Source organism: Chamaea fasciata, unplaced genomic scaffold, assembly GCF_029207755.1.
Source record: "Chamaea fasciata isolate MVZ Bird 193981 ecotype frontalis unplaced genomic scaffold, bChaFas1.0.hap1 SCAF_2, whole genome shotgun sequence".
NCBI lineage: Eukaryota > Metazoa > Chordata > Aves > Passeriformes > Sylviidae > Chamaea > Chamaea fasciata.
In genome coordinates this window covers 81,352,426-81,370,647 of record NW_027094087.1, presented here as the reverse complement: position 1 = coordinate 81,370,647, position 18,222 = coordinate 81,352,426, and the positions used below count along the sequence as shown (strand labels likewise).

The 18,222-nt window shown below is 38.9% G+C and overlaps 1 protein-coding gene across 1 annotated transcript in view; it reads left to right on the top strand.

Moving 5' to 3' along the window:
- CD99 (CD99 molecule (Xg blood group)) overlaps positions 1-17,964 on the top strand; it is a 28,952-nt gene extending 10,988 nt beyond the window's left edge. The window contains exons 2-11 of the mRNA XM_066176467.1: positions 7,652-7,690; positions 8,012-8,062; positions 8,535-8,567; positions 9,463-9,504; positions 9,655-9,687; positions 11,027-11,098; positions 12,538-12,579; positions 13,086-13,196; positions 14,030-14,083; positions 16,035-17,964. Of these exons, the coding sequence (XP_066032564.1) occupies positions 7,652-7,690; positions 8,012-8,062; positions 8,535-8,567; positions 9,463-9,504; positions 9,655-9,687; positions 11,027-11,098; positions 12,538-12,579; positions 13,086-13,196; positions 14,030-14,083; positions 16,035-16,060 (503 nt within the window). The 3' untranslated portion in view covers positions 16,061-17,964. The remainder of the gene's footprint in view (positions 1-7,651; positions 7,691-8,011; positions 8,063-8,534; positions 8,568-9,462; positions 9,505-9,654; positions 9,688-11,026; positions 11,099-12,537; positions 12,580-13,085; positions 13,197-14,029; positions 14,084-16,034) is intronic.
- The last annotated feature ends 258 nt before the right edge of the window (positions 17,965-18,222 follow it).

Below are 18,222 nucleotides of genomic sequence, written 5' to 3'. Positions count from 1 at the left end.
TTGAGTTTACTTTATCTCATCTCCATCACAGAACAGTTCAGAGCCTCAAGGGTCTGTTCAGGGTGTGGTGGTCTTCTCTGCAGCTTCTATAATACAGTTTTGCTGTAATAGGCAGAGGTCCTTCATGAAGATGTTTAAGCCATAAATTATAACATTCAGTCTCTGACAATATAGAATAATAGTTCAGCTCTTTCCAAGCTGCTGTCAGGGGCAGTGTCTTGGAAGTTCTTTTAATCATAAGGAGAAGATCTGGGATCTGTGGCTTTTCTGTTTGATGTTGTTTTGCCACTGAGTGCTATCACTAAACATCCCAGCTGCAGTTTGGAGGGAAAGTGGTCACATCCATTATGAGCATGAAGAATTGCAAACTGTAAGAAATGAACCAGACTGCAGTAGACAACTTATCCTTGCTTGGGTTGTGATTAACATGTCATATATTTGCTTTAATTCTAGCTACCGTATTGGTCCCTTCACAGGAGTTCTTAGTTTTGCATAGTTCTCTTTTACCCCTTCCTATGAGCAGCCCAGCATTTGGCAGGACTGTTGCCATCATGTTAGTTTCCTAGTTTTGCAACTGACTCAGTTTTTCTGGATGCTTTCTGCTGATTTAGAGCTATTCATTTTGTCCTCTTACTCCTATGTCAAATCCTCCCATGGAAAACTGCTAATAGTGCAGCTCTAAGAGCTCCATTGTATTTTCCTACTCTCTATAACAAAAGTTGCCTAGTCCATGGGGAAACTTTTAAGCAGGCAAAATTCCCCGAACTGTTCTTCAAAATATGAGTTTTTTTCTTTTCCAAATGCCTTATTTTACCATGTTTTGTTAAAAACCCCTTGCATTACTAGTTATTTAAATAAATAATTTTGAGTCAAAATATGGCCTTATAGGCTTTTTAAAAATGCTGAATTTCCATTTTTGAACGGAAGAAACAGTAATTTGAATATTAAACAAGTCTAAAAACTCTTTATTAGCGGTCAGATCAGGAAAAGATTAGGCCATGGAGTTGCCTAACTTTGTATGTACTGTGTTTTCAAGATCGGTGCAAATAAAGTAACTTTTCAGGGAAGCAGCTTTTGGATCACTGTACACAAAAGAAGTATGATCATTATTAAGCTTCCTTTATGCATCTCTCTGAAAAAGAAATAAATCTTTTTATTGGTTACAGCAGAGAGCTAGCTGACTTTATTCCCATTGGTTACATTGGTGAATGCTCCAGATGTGCAGAATGCAGACACTCCCCTGGATGTAAAATGTTATCTTTGCTTTTTGGGGTTTTTTGGGGGGGGTTGTTTTATTGTGTGGTTTTTTTTGTTTTTTTTTTTTTTTTGTTTGTTGTTTTTTTGTTTGTTTGTTTGTTTGTTTTTTCTTTTTTTTTTCTTTTTTACAACTGATATTCATGTTTGGGGCATATATATTTTAGCTAGGAAGAGGCTTCATTTGCCAAACAGAATTTTATGCAAAGTTTTTTGTTTTTCTCTTACTCTGCAGAGAAACCAAACATGTAAAGCAGCAATGATAGGTGGGTACAGGGTTTGTAAAAAAGAGTGGGATTTAATTTCATGAGACTTTGGGCAGGGCTAATTATAAACTGCTGCTTAACAGTGGGAGTGTCAGCATTGGCTGACACAGAGATCTTGCCTGCAAACCTCTGCACTGGCTGAGAGGAAAGAGTACATTTTTAAGTACTACCAATAGCTGCCCACCTGTGTGTACTTTTCATGTTCTACGTTCTCCATTTAAAGCCTTTAGGGATATAGTCCTTATAGTAAGATATGGAGAACCAAATCACCCTTCTCACAGATTTTTTATAATTAAACTACCCCTCTTGGTTTTGCCTGCATAGGACATTTAAGAAAATAATTCTCTGAATGGGAGATGAGCAGTAAAAGACTTCTGTTGTAGGTAATTAATGCTGGTGGGGCAAAACGTGGATTGAAATCAAGTGCTGGTATGCGTAAAAACTAATTGGACGGGATGTAGTGTCTATGTTCTCTTATTCAAAGTGTTTCTTGAACAAGTTCCCATGTGTTGGCCTTTCTGTGTTTTCTACAGGTTCCATTATGGTTTGGTGTTGAATAATTCTACTCCTTGTGTTTACAGTCCCCTGTGAAGAAGGAGCACAAGACACAAGCATATAAAATCCAGTTATCCAGTTTTTGTTCTGGAAGTTGGAGAAGCTGCTTTTTGCCTGGTTGTCTGAGTGCCATCTTTGTGGCTACCAATATCCTTGTCCTGCAAGAGGGATGCCAGACCTCGTGCAGACTCTGCAGACATGAAATGCCTTTTTGAGCTCAAGATTTTTCCATAGGTCACAAAACAAGGGGCTAAGGAGCAGAGCAGACACGAGTTGGGCGGTTACAGACCATATGAAATTTAACAAGAGCAAGTGCCAGGTTCCATGCCTGGGATGGGATAACCCTGGTTCTCTGTACAAACTGGAGGACAGGAAGCTGGAAAGCAACCTGCAGAAGGAGACTTGGGGGATTGGGTTGATGGCAAGTTAAACATGAGTCAACAGTGAGGCAGCCAAAAGGGCCACTTGTGCTCTGGGGTGCATCAAGAACAGTAGTGATGGCTCCTTGAGGGAGGTGATTTTCCCATTCTATTCTTTTTGAGTCCTTGTGTGCAGTTTTAGGTATCTCAGAGCAGTAAGGAGATTAAATTATTAGAGTGTGTCCAGAGGAGAGCTGCCTAGATGATGGAAGGTCTCAAGGGCAAAACTTACTAGGAGTGTTCGAGGTCAGTTGGTTTGCTCAGCCTGGAGAAGAAAAAGCTGAGGAGTGACCAGACAACAGGCTACAGCTTCTTCAAGGCAGGGCAGCAGAGGGGCATGTGCTGTTCTCCTCTTTCTAATAACCTCCAAGAGGGCATGAGGAAATGGAATGCAGCTGCCTCAGGGGAAGTTCAGATTGGACATTAGGAGAGAGTTCTTATCTGAGAGGATGCTTGGTCCCTGAAACAGACAGGAAGGAATTGGGCGTGGAACCAAGCCTGACAGTTCAAGGGATGTCTGAATGAGGCTCTTATTCATATGGTTTATTTGTAGTTAGTCCTGTGAGGAGCAGGGTGTTGGACTTGGTGATCCTTACAGGTCCATTGTAACTGGAGATATTCTGTGATTTTAAGTCAGCCACTGATGGAGTAGCAGACAAAGTCTGGCTGTGGAATGGAGACAAAATGATCACTGTCACCTGCTTCATAGGCCTACAACTGGAAAACCTGTTGCAACATGCAGGCTCTGTGGGTTCCCTGTGGTGTGCAAGGCTCTAGGGAGAGAAGGAGGGAAGGAAGCAGAAGAGCCCTGCTGCTTTTAGGAAAACAAAATTGAAGCAGTCTATTGCTCAAGTCAGAGAGTTACTTTTGTGGTGATTCATCACGTCTCCTTTCTTGGTGTGTCACTGTACATGTGACTAATGGAGGAACTTTCCAAAGTTCCTGTTGCCTTCTGCAGTGGAATGTGAATATGACCAATCTAATACTGTAGCAGGGAGTATCTGAAAGCAGTAACAGGTCTTTGCACTCTTATTTGCTTACTTTGATCTCTTGAATACCCTCTAGTTCTTCAGCTATTCAAAGCCTATGTTTGCTCTTTTTATTTTAGCTACAGTTTTTACCTCAGCTAACACAAACTATGTTGGTTACTATAGACAGCCTGTTGAGGATCTGTCACTTGAGATCCAGGTATTTGTGCTACAGACATGAAAGGAAAATAATGTAATCACTTTTGAAGTATTCTTGAATCTGCTAATGCCCCTAGGAGCTAGAAATACCTGCTGTATTGTTCTTTATATGCAATACAATATCTGCTTTATTTGTAAATATCTGTGTTTAGACTAAGAAAATGTTCGTAAGCTTAGTTGCTCTGGGTGTTCCTTATATCTGTAGGGAGTGCAGCATATTCTCACTGATTTTTCCTTCTTGGACCCTGATAGTACTTTTGTTCTAGTTCTTTAGCTTTATCTCTTGTTTTCTAATTACTTTTTTCCTGGAACTGGCTGAATCATACTGAGCTTTTCTCCTTTTAGACTAAATCACTGAAGTTCTGCCTTAGTTGGACCCACCCATACCAGAACTGGTGTGAGTACATTTATAAAAGCAACTGCCTCAAAGACTTAGGAAGGTTTGTCATGAGCAGCAGAGAAACACCTTTCTTTGCTGGGAAAGCTAACTTCCAGCACTTCAGGGTGCAGATTATTGTAATGAGTTCTATAAGCTTAGTTTTGACATTTTTTCCTACTTTATCTCAGAAAAGTAATGTAGATGAGGAGCCTGATATCTTGCTGCTTGCTTGGAAAGCAGAATTTTGGTTTCAGAATAATAATTCAAGTCAATGCTTTTTTTTCTTTATTGACTCTCAAATTTGTTTATTCCTCTGTCAAAGCATTTTTTGATGTGACCTTGGAAGTCAGCAGTCTCATCCTAAATTATTTCCCTGTGAAGCTCATATGCAAATTCCCTTAAAATAGCAATATCACTGAAAACACACCCTTTTACAAAGGTTTCCTCCTCTTGAGGGAAACCGCTGCAGCTGAAGCCATTCTGAGTTTCTGGACTAAATTTCCTGCTGGCAGTGGGAAACTCTTCATATAGCCTCTTTTCTGCTCCAGATAAAATTTCAGCTGCACCAAAGCATAAATTTGATTGTATGTGCTTTTTTTTCCCATCTGCCTGAAAAGAAACAGGGCTCTTGAAAAATACACAATCAGTGTAACGTTCATTGTGTTAGTGATATACCTTTGAGTTTGAGTCAGATGGTGTTATCAGTTTGTGATGGTCCCTCCTCTGGGTGCTACTCAGGTAGAGTGTTTTGAGGAGTGTGCATCTTCAACAGATTCCTCTGCCTGCCCTCTTGGACTTAGACTAACAAATTCTGACCAGAGGACTGCAGCCTGAGAAATGTATGTATTTGAGAAAACAGCTAGAATTCAGAATTCAGGTTTGAGGAGCAACTATGCAAATTCCTGTTAAAATTTCTTTGACCTTTCTTTGCCTGTTGATATGGAGGTTTCTTCAAAAGAGTAACTTCAGAAGCAACTGGCATTTGTCTTAGCACCTGCTAATTTTACAGAGGTTTATAAAATTGTATTGCAAGTTGGTGTAGACTTCAGATAAGTGAGCTGCAAATATTTTGCATTCTGTGAAGTAGTTTCTTGTGATCTAACAGAGCTTGTGGTCTCCACCTGAAATAAGCAACACCAAGAAGTATACCTTCTTGCTTTCTATTCAAGATCTGTACCTACTTATTTTATCCATGAAATTTTAAATATGCTTTTCTTGTGCAGCACAATAAAGCCATCAGTCACCTCTGTTTCCGTGAAAGTGCTTGTCACAGACCAGGCAGGCCTGTCTCCTTACTTGGCTGGGAGAAAGGTGGTTTTCAGTTCAAATGTTATGGTATGGGAATCACTTCTTAGACTTCAGATTGCAGTTTCTGCTGTAGCAGTTCAGTTGGCCAGAGTCCACACTTTTTTTTTTATTCCATTCCAAATGCTTCCCCATTAAAAACAAACAAAACAAAAACAAAAACAAACCAACCGCCACAAAAAAACCCAACCATGATATCTTGCTCTCCTTTTTTTCTGGGAACAAAAAAGGGCTTTATTAGTGCAGTTATCTGAGAAGAAAAATGGATTTCAGTTTTTGACCTCAGTTACACTGAAAGATGTCATCACTGTCATCTACTATGATTCCTGGTAGTAGACTCATGACTTGTCTTAACTTGATCTGTCACATACGTGAAAGGTGCATTCTGCTTATGCTTTGATTTTTGTTGGAGTCCAGGGCATCCCTTTGGGTGCCCTGGAAGGCCACAGACCTTGGCAGAGAGGTCTGGGACCTGTACAGGGGGGTCTGGGATCTTTTCAGGGGGGTTGTAGACCCTGGCATAGAGTCTAGGAGGACACAGTCTTTGACTTTAGTCTGTGGGAAAAACCTCCAACATTGAGAGAGGAATTACAAGTCACAAGGGGTTGACAGACAGTAGTGTAGTTTATCACCGGGTGGAAAATTTTGTAGTTTTTGAGTTCTTAGAATGGAGGTAAATGGGGACAAGGTGGAGGATTTAGGGCAGTGCCCTGGGTTTTTCTTCCTCTCCCTTGACATTCATCTTGTGGTGTGACAGTGGCACAAAGTAGTTCAAGGAGATTGGGTCAGAGTAGAGATGACCTGTTTAGTATAGGTGATAGGTATTGGCTTGTAACTGTAAAAAAAGAGATACGTAGTTATCTGTGTAAGAAGACTATGACATCCCACCATGGGCAGAGTCGCCTGTTGCCCGTGCTGCTGCACAGACCTTGGCTGAGCACAGAGAACATTCTAAGATAAGAAATAATGAACAACACGAGAAACCTTGAAAAACAAGACTTTGAAGACTCTGTTTCATTCTTGCATCTGGCTCAGGCCTCTCAGAGGGCAAAAGACTCTCAACCACCTGAATCTCGGTTGAAGAAAAACCCAAGAGATTTTGATGTTTGTTTTTATTCCTCTCTTCAGACTTTGCAGTAGCTGGTTCTGATGCCTCTTTGGTTGTTTCATTCTTAGAGGAAAAGCCAGACACGTAAATGCTTTATGCGGGTATCTTCTGAATTAAGGTAGTTTCTGTCTGCAAAGAACTTTTGCTCTGGCTGGCTTGATACACAGTAGGGAGAAAAAGTCTTCCAGCTTCTATGAGGCTGAAGCAGTATATTTGAATGTCTTTTTCTTGAATAGCTGGTGTCTACTTTCAGGCCTTTTTCTTATTCCATACTTCAGTGAAAGTAGGGATGATGAAAAATTAGAAATATCCCAAGCAGTTGTTGTAGCTATCCACTTACTTTACAAGCTTCTACTGCTGAAATTGCACCATTACATTTGTGCTGTAAAACCAATTTGTTTCATGTATATATTGAGTTGGTGAGTTTGCAGTTGGCTGGGTAAGCAGCAGTAGCTCTAGCAAGTGATTTAACACAGCAAGAGACAGTGTTCTTTCCCTAAGGACTGAAAATAGAATCTAATCTGCCTGGGATGGAGACCTCCATAGTGGTGCCAGCTGCATTTAACTGTGTTTTGGGAAGTTAAAAAGACTGCTCAAGATCGTATGTGCTGTGCTAATATCTTAACCACCTTCATCCTGCTAACCCTAGTTAGAGGGAAGGAAAGTCTTATAAACACATGAAAATTAATTTTTAGTGCCAATATATTAACTCCATTACATAACTTTCATAATGGCCCTTGTGCTCCAAGGCTCTTCTTCAGACTTGAATCTTTTATATTCTCATGCATTGGAGCTGTCCCCCAGCTTATTTTGTGGTTCAGTAGAAAGAAGGGTGGGAAAGAATATCCTGTGGATGGCACTAAGAAAGCATGCAGTACAGTGGCAAGAAAAAAATGTGTTATTGGCTGCAGGAGTGTATGTTCTAAACCTTCAGGTCATTTCTATAGAGCCAATTTTAATGTGGTTCCTTTTTTTTCTGGAAAGACATATGGATAGTGACCTGGAGAAATAGAGAAGAATGCCTGTCTTCAACCCTGACTAAAAATATTTCTCTAGATTGACTCGGGAAGCAGAAAATTTACCTCAAGATGGATCACAGACTTGTTTATGACTTTATTAAATGTTGGGTTTGAGTAAGAAAAAAGCTGTATTCCTACTGTTTCTTTTATCTTCTACAGGCCAAGATGACTTCTCCTTAGGAGATGCACTGTTTCAAGGTAGGCAGGAAAGTTGTGGCTGCTCTTTTGACTTATTTTTAGGTATTACTGCATGACAAATTTGCTACATATGGTTTGTTTAAACCTCAGTGGAGCAATTCAGCCATGTGTTTGTCAAGATGTTGACCACATAGAACTCAAATTTGTCTTTTGAAGACTTAAACATTTCTCTTTGAGGCAAAATTGTCTTGCTGTATAGATTTGATCTTGTGCATTTTGTTTTATAGTTTTGTACTTACGTTTGTTGTTTGTCCTTCATGTAGCTTCTGAAAAGTGTGTTAAATAGTATTTAAGTTTTTTCTCCCTAACTATACCTGACAGGAAGTACAAAGAAGCCTCCTGCAACTCAGAAGACACCATCATCAGATCAAGGTGAGGTCTAATTGGCTTGTAATGCCTTTTACTGTAAAATCAAGTGTACTGTACATACCAATTTGAGATCCTGAGTTTTTCAATTTAGTGGCACACAGGGTTTTGATATTTATATAAAAAAAAAGCGGTTCCCTAAGAGCAAAAGGGTTTCTTTGTTTTGGAATCTGCTCTCAGAAATGTATTTTGGGATTTCACAAGCTTAAAGACCCTGTGAGTATCCCTTTCATTGGCTTTCATGTTTGGAGCTTGCTCACCTTCATTTGGCCCTTGACAGGTCCCATCATCTCCAAAAGCAGCAAGTCACTTGGCAGGTAATGCCTGGTAGCTTTGTGGGCCTTTTCTGTGAGTCACTGATGAGTGAGCATGTCTTTCATTTGTGGAGAAAACATTGTGAGGTCTGTTTTGTTTAAAAATAGTCTAAGACTACTTCAGTTTTTGCATTACATTTAAAACTTCCCTTTTTTCTTTGTAGATGATTTTGACTTGTTCCATGCTCTTGAGCCTGGTAAGTATCATATTTTCCTGGATACCGCTCAACGTACCTGTTGCAATGTCTATCCATCCTTTATGACCTAAGTATAATATGGCACTGAGTTGATTAGGATAGCAGACTGTCAATAAAAATAATTGCAGTCTAGTTATGTTTGTTAATCTTAAGGTTCTGGATCACCAAAACTGTAGGAATTTCAGTAATTTCTTAGCCAGCTTCTACTTGTTTCATTGCTGTTTTTTCACTAGATGGCACTAACTCCATTAGCTATTACTTATGGCAGTAAATGTTAATTCCGGTCCCGTTTCAGGTAGTATTTTTAGTAGCACAAGGAAACATTAATCTGTTATAAATAATTTGAAGGAAAGTACTCTTTCCAAGGCTGTGAAGGCTGAGACAAAACTGTACAGAGATAATTTCTAAGATTTCTTATTTTCCTATTTTGTGGCAATCCAAATGAAGTGTCACTGCAGGGACTGTATGTCTAGTTCTATTCTGTGTACTTTGTTTTTCAAGTAAGGTACCAAGCTTTATATTTGGTTAAAGCCTGGTAATTTTAAAAGAGAAAAGCCAAATAATCTGTGCCTAGTAGAAAAATTTAAAGAAGCTCAGCCTTTGAAATCAGATTTGCAAACTAAAATGCTGCATGAGACTTTTTCTGTATATGTTCCTAGTAAGGATCTGACATGCTGGTTAATGTAGCAGAAAAACTCTTAGTGGCATTAAACACAGTGTTTCTCTAAAACAACCAAAGAAATACAGCATTAGGTAATTAAAGGAAAATTATATGGGGAAGTTTTGATACAATATTTTAGGTCGGATCATCTTTCAAGGTCACTACATGCTCTGCTTTTGGTTTCTTCACACTAGTAATTTTGCTCAATTTATTCTAACTCTTATTTGTCTACAGATGATCCCAAGCCACATCCTCCTGCCAATCCTAGAGACACTGGTAAGACTGATCTAACAGGAATTTCTGAGCAGTAAAAGAGTATTTGTTAATCTCTCCTAGTCTCTTTGAACATTACTGTACTATAGTCTGGTTTTATCTTAACATTTTCTCTCTTTTTTTTTTCCCCCTAAATCTCTCTTCTGTGATTAGACAATCCCAAGCGAGATCAACCTAAAGGCTCTGGTAAGGCTTCTACCACAAATTCCTGCTTTTACTGTCTCAATTACACTTATAATAATTGATCCTTGTTAACTGCCTCCTATGTATGTCAGGTGTGGCATACATCAAACACTGAAGATTGAGAAAAAGTTGTCTTGCAAATAAGCTTTTCACCAGTCTTGAAATTCCATAACAAACCTGTTGAGTCATTTTTATTTAAAAACAGGATGATGTGGGGAAGAGGCAGGATGAGACAGTGTGTGTGTATGCTTGGGGCAATGCTGTTCTTGTCTGCCTGTGGTGAAGCACCCACGTAGTGGTGAGTTCTTTTTCTTTACAAACTGAATCCCTTCTAGTCATGCTCAAAAGTAAGTAGCAACTGCCTATGATCTTTATTCTTAAAGGATCTAAATTAAAGGTAAAGCTCCAAGTTAAAGGGTTGCTTTTTTTTTTAATTTAAAGGCCCTATTAAGAAATACAATTATTTGTGTTTGAAAGATAGGTTTAAAATACATATCATTCCCTGCCTGTTCAGCTTTAGAGGTCCTCTCTGTCTTTGCCTAACCCAGAACAAAACAGATTCAGAGGGATGCAGTGTGATGATGCCATTATTCACAAACATGGTGGTAAAGAGCCCTGGAATGGAAGCCTCAGTTCTTGTTCTTTCACCTGTCTGATTTGCAGCAGATACTTGAATTTGAGTCCTGCATGCCTCAGTACAGTGCTTTTGGCACCCAACTAAAACATCCTCTGATGCAGTACTTTAAGGTTTTCTGCCTGAAACACATTTGCTTTGTGTAAACTAAATATTCGTTTGGCATCAGAGAGGAGGAGAAGGTTCCATGAGGTAGGGTTCAGTGGAAATGGAGAGGGGCTACTTCAATGTCCTGCAATCAATCAGAGAAAGGAATTACATTTGGACTGTTTGTGGCTTAGAGACCCAACCCTGAGGAATCATTCACAGTTGCAGCCTTGAAAGTAAATTGTCATTTTCTGTCTATGTTCTTTCTTTGCTTTTGCAGGACTGTGAGATTTAGGCTATTTGAGTTAAGCAGCTTATAGGGCTTCTTGCTTGCTTAACCTGATTTGTGCAGTACTGCCTGCTCTTGGACACTGACTTCTCTCAGTTATTCAGGAAGTCCAGAGAAAGGAGAGCTGCTGCTAAACTGTGTAGTGCTGAGCTGAAGGGACTTGACATTGTGAGAGCTTTTGAAAGGTTAAATGTTGTGACTCTGGTGGTGAGCCTAAAACCACCACAAATTCTGTTGAATGGTCTGGAGAAAATTTCCATGTTATTATATGCCTTGGTGTGTCTTATTCACTGAACTTGAAACATGGTAATGTTATTTCTATTATTTTGTAGACACATTTGATGATTCAGATCTATTGGATGGCAATTTCCCAAAAGGAGGAAGTGATGGCAGTGGCAGCAATGGTAAGATAGGAGGTTGTGCTTCATTTTGTTTCTATGACTACCTGAGCTTTTGATTAAAGCTTGCTCACAAGGTGGTTAGACATGTTCTACTTTGTAATGCATTTGGTTCTAGTTTCTAAAACTTAAGAGCATACTTTTGAGTTCAAAAGTTGCATGTTCTGTCTCTGCCAAAAAAACCCCCAAATATTTAAGGGGTAAAACTGGTCTAGAGCAAAAATTTTCAGTGATTTTTACTGTTACACTAAGAAAGATGGCTTCTAAAACTGAAATTTTAATGCAGTACTTACTTCAAAATTCACCATGAATAGAGTTTTTAAGGTCATCCAAATGCTATCTTTGGTCTTCTGTTTCTCCTTCTGTTTCTTCTGTCTCTCAGTTTCTTTTAGTTCTTGTAGTTAGGAAGTCTGGGAGTGGGCCGGAAGAGGGTCCATCTTGTGTTCTCAAAGATTTCCTTTGTCCCACAGCATGAACTGATCTTTACATTTCCAAGTGATCCTTAGTCTTCACTTCTTTCCTGTGGTGGTGGTGGTGGTGGGGCAGGTGAGAGGTGAGGAGATGAGAATCTTTGGATGCTCCATCCCTGGAAGTGTTCAAGACCAGGTTGGATGGAGCTCTGAGCAACCTGGTTTAGTGAAAGGCATCCCTGCCTCTGGCAGAGGGTTTGAAGCTCAGTGATCACTAAGGTCCCTTCACCACCATAGCATTCTATATTCTGTGCAGTATAAAACCATTTCAGAGCTTGCCAAACTTTTTTTGGTAATTTACTATGTCTAATAGGTGTGTTACTGCAATTTTACTATTTCCATATCAGAGTTAGTTTAAGGATCTTGATGGGGTTTGGGATTTGCTAATGGTTACTGAGTTCCCTGGAGAGTTGTCCTGGGTAGGGGTTACTGATGCCACTTTTTTGGGTAGCTTTCCCCTTCCAACGTTCCTTTGGGGCAGTACTTGAAAACTGGAAGGGGCAAGAAACATCTTGTGGAAGCATCTGTGGTGGTTTCATCTGCACAGGTTCCTGCCTCAGTGGTGCAAATTGCACAGTGACAAATAGAGTTAGTGTTTATAGAACTCGTGGCTTGTTTGTGAAGAGATTTGCAAAGGTATTTAGTAGAGGAGGGTGGAATTTTAGGAAAAGATTGTTGGTTCTGTGGAAATACAGCTGAATGTTACTCTGAAATGCTATCAGTTCTCTGTGGTGGTGCACAGGCTTATTAAGCCAGATTCCACAAATGCTATGTGCTCATTTTGTAGAAGTGCTGAGCACTCAAGGCCTGAGTTGGCACTGCTCTGAGCCATGCTTTGAAAACAGAAAGTTTCAGTGGCAGTTTAACACTGTATGAATATAATAAATAGTTAGTAATTTTACATAATTTGTCAGTTATGGTATGAGTGTTCTTTAAGCATATAAAATGTAAACTCTCCATTCATTTTTTTTACAGAACGAAAGGGCCCAACTCCAAAAGGTGGCCAGGAGGAGGAAGGTAAATGCATGAATTTGTGTGTATGATGGTGTATGGATGTATGAAGTTTGTTTTCTCGGGGTTTCTGATTACTAATCTTCTGCTAGAATGGTCACTACTGACAGTGGGTTACAATTAAAAAGCTTTTGTGCAATCTGGAATTCTTACTTTTAAGCTCGCTTCCATAGTCCTTTAACATTTCTATGTTACAAATGATTCCTAAGTGTTAAGGTCTCATAGATGCTGGTGCAGTGACTGCATGCATACATATGGCTATGAAAGGGTTGCTTTTTTTAAATTAGTGGAACTTAAAACAAGCATGCTTAAGTTCCTTAACAATGGGCATTGCTAAGAAATCAATGGTTATAAAATGAGAGGATTCGCTTTTCATTATGCACAGAGTTGATTATTATAATTTCATGTAATTTCAGTTTGATGGTTTTTGGAAGTGTTCACATGGTTAACTTTGAGACAATACTTTGTTGTGGCTTTCAGTTCTGAAAAATGTATACAAATGTTTTTTTCAGCTTCTCCAGGAGCAATAGCTGGAATTGTGAGTGCTGTGGCTGCTACTGCAATTGGGGCAGTATCTAGTTTCATTGCTTACCAGAAGAAGAAACTCTGTTTCAAGCAAAGCGGTAAGAATTCCAGATTAGTTTTGTTTCCTACTGCTTAAAGAGAGGCATTTTTGTATTTATATGTGGACTACAAATTGATCATATGCATAAGGTAGTTGTAATAAACTAGTGAATTTATGTTCACAGGGAGTAACATGTATGTTCCTATGTTCCTAGTATGTTCCTACTAGTCGTCTAAGACTGAGGAATTCCTTGCCCAAAAATTAGAGTTTCAAAATTAGGAGGAGTTAAAGCTGTACATTTCTTAAAATAAAAGCCCTTCTTGCTAAAAATTAAGCAGGAGAGACTGCAAAGAATACTTTCTAAGGAGAATCAAGTGGAGGTTGGGGATTAGAGGCTTTTTCATGATGAAAAATACTTTGTAGTTTCTAATTTTGTAAATTTTGCCTTTGTGTCTTCACGACATACTTGTCTATTTACTAGTTTTATGACAACTTACCCCAATGTTCACCCCCAAATGATTCTTCTGCAGTCATCTATTGCTTGCTTCCTTTCCACCTAAATAAGACATAACTTGGATCAGAGAACTTTGGGAGTACTGTGCGTGATAGGAGGGGCAGAAGCTTTGTTTTTGTCTGTTTCTGTCTTTATGACTGTTTAGTGTAGGGATAGACCAGTCATTCAGCGAGGGACCCCTGTTTTGTAATTTGGGAGTTTTGGAAACCAAATAACATCTCTTCCATGCATATTAAAATTATTTGCAGACAAAAAAGGGAAACTAAACTAGTATCAGTAGCCCATTTTCTTCATTGCTTTTCTTCTCTCAGATTATTTATCAAGAATCTCAAATATAAGAGAATTTGAATGCTAAATATCTGTTTTTTTCCCAGCAGATGAAGAGAATGTGAATATGGATAGCCATAGGGGAGCGCAATCTGAGCCACCTGGTAAGACAAGAATCTAGAGAGATTCTTTGGTGGAGACCATATTAAATGCACTTTATTGACATCTAAAATACTGGAGAAAATGAATTGTGTTTTTTTGTTAAAAAACAAACCAAAAGAACTTGTTAAAAAAAAAAAAAAACAATTTTGGTGGAATATGAGCTAACAGTCTGCCTCAGTAGCCAAGAAGGCCAATGTCATCCTGGTCTGTATCAGCAACAGTGTGGCCAGCAGGACCAGGGCTGTGGTTATCTCCTTGTACTTGGCTCTGGTGAGGTCACATCTCGAGTGCTGTGTCCAGTTCTGGGCCCCTCACTTCAAGAAAAACACTGAGGTGCTGCAGCATGTCCAGAGAAGGGCAGTGGATCTAGGGAAAGGTCTGGAGCACATGTGTTATGAGGAGTTACTGGGAGAGTTGCAGATGTTTAGCCTGGAGAAAAGAAAGCTCAGGGATCATCTTTTCTTTCTCTACAGCCACCTGAAAGGAGGTTGTAGCCAGGTGTGTGTCAGTCACTTCTCCTAGGTAACAAGCAATAGGACAAGAGGAAATGGCCTCAAACTTTGCCAGAGGAGGTTTAGATTGGATATTTGGAAAAATTTCTTCATGTAGAGAGTTGTCAAGCTTTGGAACAGGCTGCTCAGAAGCTCCTCAGGAAAGCAAAGGAGTTATCATCTGTGGAAGTATTTAAAAGATACATAGATATGGCACATAGGGACATGGTTTAGTGGTGGATTTGGCAGTCCTAGGGTAAGAGTTAAAATGGATGATCTAAAAGGTCTTTTCCAACATAAATGAATTCTGTGTTTCTATGATTTTACCAAGGCAACAAACTTAGAAGTGAATCAAGCACTCAGTTCTGACAATATGGCCACTTCTCTCTAGTTTTTTACTAAACAGATTGGTTTATTGCCTTTGGAATGCGTTGAAATGTAGGAGCTTAGAGAAAGTGAAGAATTGAATTTTTTCTGCAAAAGTATCATTAGAGGCAATTGTGAAAACGCAAACCTGCTCCGTCAGTGTGATGGATAACTGCAGTTGGAAGTTTATTAGTATATATTTTTTCTGATTAGAATATGAAATGTTTTCTAATTATAAACTGATACAGAACACTGCAAGAATGTATATTAAAAATTTATGGTATTTGGACAGAGGTGAAACTACACTGGAGGCAAAGAGGACTGAATTCACTGGCATGTTGTAATTAAAACATTCTCTGTTGTGAACAGGGAATGATTCTTGTATGAAAGAACCATCACGTAATTAATCTTTCTACAAAGGTGAGAGCTGTGGAAGGATCTCTTTTAAAGCAACAAACACTGAGAACCTCAGCCTTCTATGTATGGTTGTGTAGGGGATATGGCTGATGGAGCAGGTGATAAGCTCTAGGAATCCATGGATAGAACTGGAGGAAATGATATAGGTGAAAACTTGGCCTTCTAGCCCCTGTGACTGGTCAAGAAAGGAAGAAGCACTATAAGCTCATGCTGAAGTTCATTGGTTTTGAAGTACTGTGTATTAAAATCTCAAAGTGGTATATATTTGCAGTATATTCTTCTGTGAGTCTTAAACCTGCAGAACTATTTCATGGGATTTTTATAATTAAGTAAATACACCTTATTTCTCTCAGATATTGCATCAGTTTGTTATAAACTTCAGTCTAGTTCATTTTCTACTTTAAAAACATTTTAGGCTGTTAAATATATAAAACTCTCAAGTACAAAACATTTCCTTGTGACTGTCTGTAAGGACTGAAGAGACTCAGCTATCTTCAGTTCAGCTGTGCATTAGGGAAGCAAGTAGTATCATTCAAAGTCCTCTACCAAAGGCAATTTATCACACAGTGTCAAATATCTACTTAAAGTTGTTGACTATGTTAACTGTTACATAGTAATGTATAACTTACATTGTACCCTTACTTAGTGCACTAATCTTGAATTGTTTTTCACTTTTCAGTTCAGCGCACACTTCTGGAGAACTAAATTAAAGATAGAGTGGTGAAGACCAGATCTTTGAACTGGATAAACAGCCTGCGTTCTGAAAAAAAAAGAAAAGAAAAGAAAAGAAAAAAAAAAAAAAAAAGAAAAAAAAAAAAAAAAAAGGAAACTAAAAAACCCATAATATAAACAGCAGAGCCCGAAGTTTCATGAGAAAACAGCTCTTGTTTGAAACACCTCTGGGACTGTGACTTAGACCTGAGTACTTCTGTATGGTTAGCCCTGTGAAGCATTGTTGCACACCAATACATGGCCTTAATGACAGGAGTGTAGCAGTATGTTGTGCCTTTACATTTTTTCCTTTACTCCTCTGACAAATGGGTGTGTCTCAAGTGCATTCAATGTGTTTAACTTTTCCTTACCTCTCCAAAACCAATATGCAATTATGGATTTTGTTATGTTATTGCTGTCAGGCAATACAAACATTTTTTTTTAAAATAACCTGTACTCAGTGAGTGGACCAACCAAACGACTGGGTGTGTGTTGTGGGCACCTGAAAGCAAATGGCTTGCTGTGTATGGATGGTGGATCTGGTTGTGGGTGCTGCTGATCCAATCTGTGTAGCTGCCTGGGCCAGCTGCCGGGGAAGAGATTCTTGAGCATTCAGATGATAAAAATTCTGTTTTGTTTTTAGATTTTTTTCATTACATCTGTCTGGTACAGATTGAGAAAACCCAAAGGTTATGCACACCGAGCCTTCATCCTTTCTGGCTCTTCCTGCTTAGCAAGTACTGAGCTGGTCAGTTGTGGAAAAGCCTGTTTTGCAGATCAGAAACATAATTGGACTTAGTATTTCTGGTGGCATTGATGTTTGGCATTGTCTAAACAGTTGTGGATGAAGTACTTGGGAGTGGGGATTAACATGTTCAGGCTTTTGTAGCCAAAAGCTTAAGAGAAAATAGTGTTGAATTCAGAAGGCTTATTATACATGTGTAAGGGACAGATGCCGTACCACAGTTCCAAACTACAGCAAGACTGATCAGAACAAACCAACCTCACTCCACAGGCATGCACTGAACAGTAGAAATAGCAAACATGTTAGATGGGCTTTTGGACCTGTGAAGGATTCCCCTAGGATGATCACCTATGGTTGCATCCTCCTCTGAAAGCACTTGTGACCTGTGCTGTGGCTCTTGAAAGCAACAAGAATGTTTCAAGGATCTGTGGAAACACGAGAAACTACAACTCATATCAGCTAAAGGACTTAATCTGGAATAATAACAAGTTCTGTCAGGAAGGAATGGTCTGAGCAGTTTTGTTGGCTTTCATTCTAATTGCTTTAAATTTTCATGCAATTTTACCATATGTGTCTTATTAATGGGCTTCAGCCACCTGACAAAGTTCTACAGGAAGATGACCTTTCATGGAACATCTTAGAACTTAGAAATTAATGAATTTGGATATTAATCCTGTAAATATTATCTGTACATTCAAATATGAATGTATGCCAAGGATAATTCATTTAAGAATTTCTTGTACATGTTTCTTAGCTTGCAACAAAGCTTTACACAAATTTTAGTGTTTTCTTCTGGAATTGATTTGTATGTCTCTTTTTGCCCCAAGTCTGCTTTTAGTATAAAAGTGCTAAAACCTTTAAGTGTGTTGGAGAGTGCAAAAGTGATTCCAGCATAAACATTTGATTTATGTAAATACAAAGAAAAGGAATGTACTGCTTGCCTACGTGAATAAACATATATCCATGCCAAGCAAAGAGTAAATAAAAATAAGTCAGTGTTTGTTAGGGATAAAATGGCAGGAGGAGATCAAACTAGCTTTTAGCTAACCAAGACCAAGACTCTTGAATCCTTTTTCAGCTTTTGTGAGCCTAAAATGTACTTCTTAAGACCTATCAACATTGTGTTTTTCTAAAAATAAATTTAAAAAAGGGGTTTGTGTGTTCTTCTTCTCAGTAGTTCTGAAAATAAAAAACTTGGTGCTCACTCATGTAGGGAAGGATCCTTTAAGTAGTTTGTCTTCTGCTCCATCTGCAGCTCAGATTTATTTCGCACAGCCATTTTAATCATTTAGGAATGAAGTTGGCCAGAAGCAACAAAGCTTTGAGCTGCTTACAGGAGACACTTACCCGTGTGAAGTGCAGAGAAGACATCTGTCTGAAGGACAAGCATGTCTTTTGAAGGAAAAGATTT